This window comes from Emiliania huxleyi (assembly GCF_000372725.1).
Source record: "Emiliania huxleyi CCMP1516 unplaced genomic scaffold EMIHUscaffold_3115, whole genome shotgun sequence".
In the NCBI taxonomy this organism is placed as follows: Eukaryota; Haptophyta; order Isochrysidales; family Noelaerhabdaceae; genus Emiliania; species Emiliania huxleyi.
Genome location: NW_005199669.1, coordinates 1 through 2,093, shown reverse-complemented (window position 1 = coordinate 2,093; position 2,093 = coordinate 1). Strand labels below are relative to the sequence as shown.

Below are 2,093 nucleotides of genomic sequence, written 5' to 3'. Positions count from 1 at the left end.
TGTGGGTCAACAAGGTGGGGCCTTACCACAACCCGCAGGAGACGTACACGTTCTACTCGCTCCCTTTTTGCAGCAGCTTTCCAGTCGAGAAGCTGGAGCACCGGTACGACTGGCTCGGTGAGGTGCTGGAGGGGAACGACCTCATCGCGAGCGGCTTCGAGCTGCGCTTTCGCGAGCCGGTGCCCGACCACACCAAGGTCTGCTCCATGGAGCTGGACGAGGAGAGCGCGGCTCAGCTCAGCTTTGCGATTCACAATCACTACTGGTACCAGTGGTACCTCGACGACCTTCCCATCTGGGGGATGGTGGGCGAGCTCACCACCTCGGACAGCGACGAGGACGAGTCGCAGGCCGAGGCGCTCCTCTTCACGCACAAGCGCTCTCGCTGCCGCCCGCCGGATTGCGGTTCACCGCCCGCCGCCGACCCGCGGGCTCATTGAGTGTGTAGGCGGTTCTCGATCTCGTACAACGGCGCTCGCGGCGGGAGAATGCGCCGGGCCCTGCCGCGGAGCACGCCCTGACGCGGCGGTCCCTCTTCCTGCTGCAGGCCCTCGCATCATCCAAGTCAACCTGACGTCGGAGAACCCGGTCGCGCTGCACGCGGGCGCAAAGGTCGACCTGTCGTACTCTGTCGAGTGGACGGAGACGGAGACGCCCTTCTCGAAGCGCTTCGACCGCTACCTCGACTACGACTTCTTCGAGCACCAGATCCACTGGTTCTCCATCTTCAACTCCTTCATGATGGCGCCGCAAGCCCCGCCCGCCTCCGCCCAGCCTCCGCCTCCGCCCAGCCTCCGCCTCCGCCCAGCCTCCGCCTCCGCCCAGCTGGGCGGAGAAGCAAAGAGCTGCCTCACGGCGGCCTCCGCTGCGCCTCGTGTCAGGTCCTCTTCCTCACCGGCATCGTCTCGCTCATCCTGCTCCGCACCCTCCGCAAGGACTACGCGCGGTATGCGCGAGACTCCGACATGGAGGAGCGCAGCGCAGCAGGCCGCTCTCTGAGGGAGGCCGATTCGCGGACTGAGGAGGGACTCTGAATGCAGGACCTCGACGCAGAGCTCGACGAGTCGGGCTGGAAGCAGGCGAGCCGACACCTCCACAAACACGTCGACAGAGACTCTGTGAACACCTCTGTACACACCTCTGCAGACACCTCTGTACACACCTCTGTACACACCTCTGTGAGCACCTCTGTACACACCTCTGTACACACCTCTGCAGACACCTCTGTACACACCTCTGTACACACCTCTGTGCACACCTCTGTACACACCTCTGTACACACCTCTGTACACACCTCTGCACACACCTCTGTACACACCTCTGTACACACTTCTGTACACACCTCTGTACACACCTCTGCACACACCTCTGTACACACCTCTGCACACACCTCTGTACACACCTCTGTACACACCTCTGTACACACCTCTGTACACACCTCTGCACACACCTCTGCACACACCTCTGTACACACTTCTGTACACACCTCTGCACACACCTCTGCACACAACTCTGTGAACACTTCTGTACACACCTCTGTACACACCTCTGTACACACCTCTGTACACACCTCTGTACACACCTCTGCACACACCTCTGTACACACTTCTGTACACACCTCTGCACACACCTCTGCACACACCTCTGTACACACCTCTGTACGCACTTCTGTACACACCTCTGTACACACCTCTGCAGACACCTCTGCAGACACCTCTGCAGACACCTCTGTGAACACCTCTGTACACACCTCTGCAGACACCTCTGCAGACACCTCTGTACACACCTCTGTACACACCTCTGTACACACCGTCTTAGTCCGGGTGGAGGCCCAGTCGAAGGAACCGCACAGCGAAGCGCCGCAGCCGGCGAGGGCTGCGCGAGTGGGTGGGGAGTGGGCGAAGGGAGCGGGCGAGGGGAGCGGGCGAGGGGAGCGGGCGAGGGGAGTGGTTGCGTGACTCGTGAGCGCACTCCCCTTGCCCGTGGCGACCAGGTGCATGGAGACGTGTTCCGGCCGCCCCCGCACCTGCCGCTCTTCGCGGCGCTCGTCGGCACCGGCGCGCAAAGCCGCCGGAGCTCCCCCCCCCCCCCCC

The 2,093-nt window shown here is 62.5% G+C and overlaps 1 protein-coding gene across 1 annotated transcript; it reads left to right on the top strand.

The window, feature by feature from the left end:
* Positions 1–38: 38 nt before the first annotated feature.
* EMIHUDRAFT_123772 (hypothetical protein) lies at positions 39–876 on the top strand (the record flags this gene model as incomplete). Its single annotated transcript, XM_005774407.1, has 2 exons — positions 39–405; positions 548–876. Coding segments are annotated over 2 exons (696 nt in total), but the record flags the coding sequence as incomplete, so codon positions are not given.
* Positions 877–2,093: the final 1,217 nt, after the last annotated feature.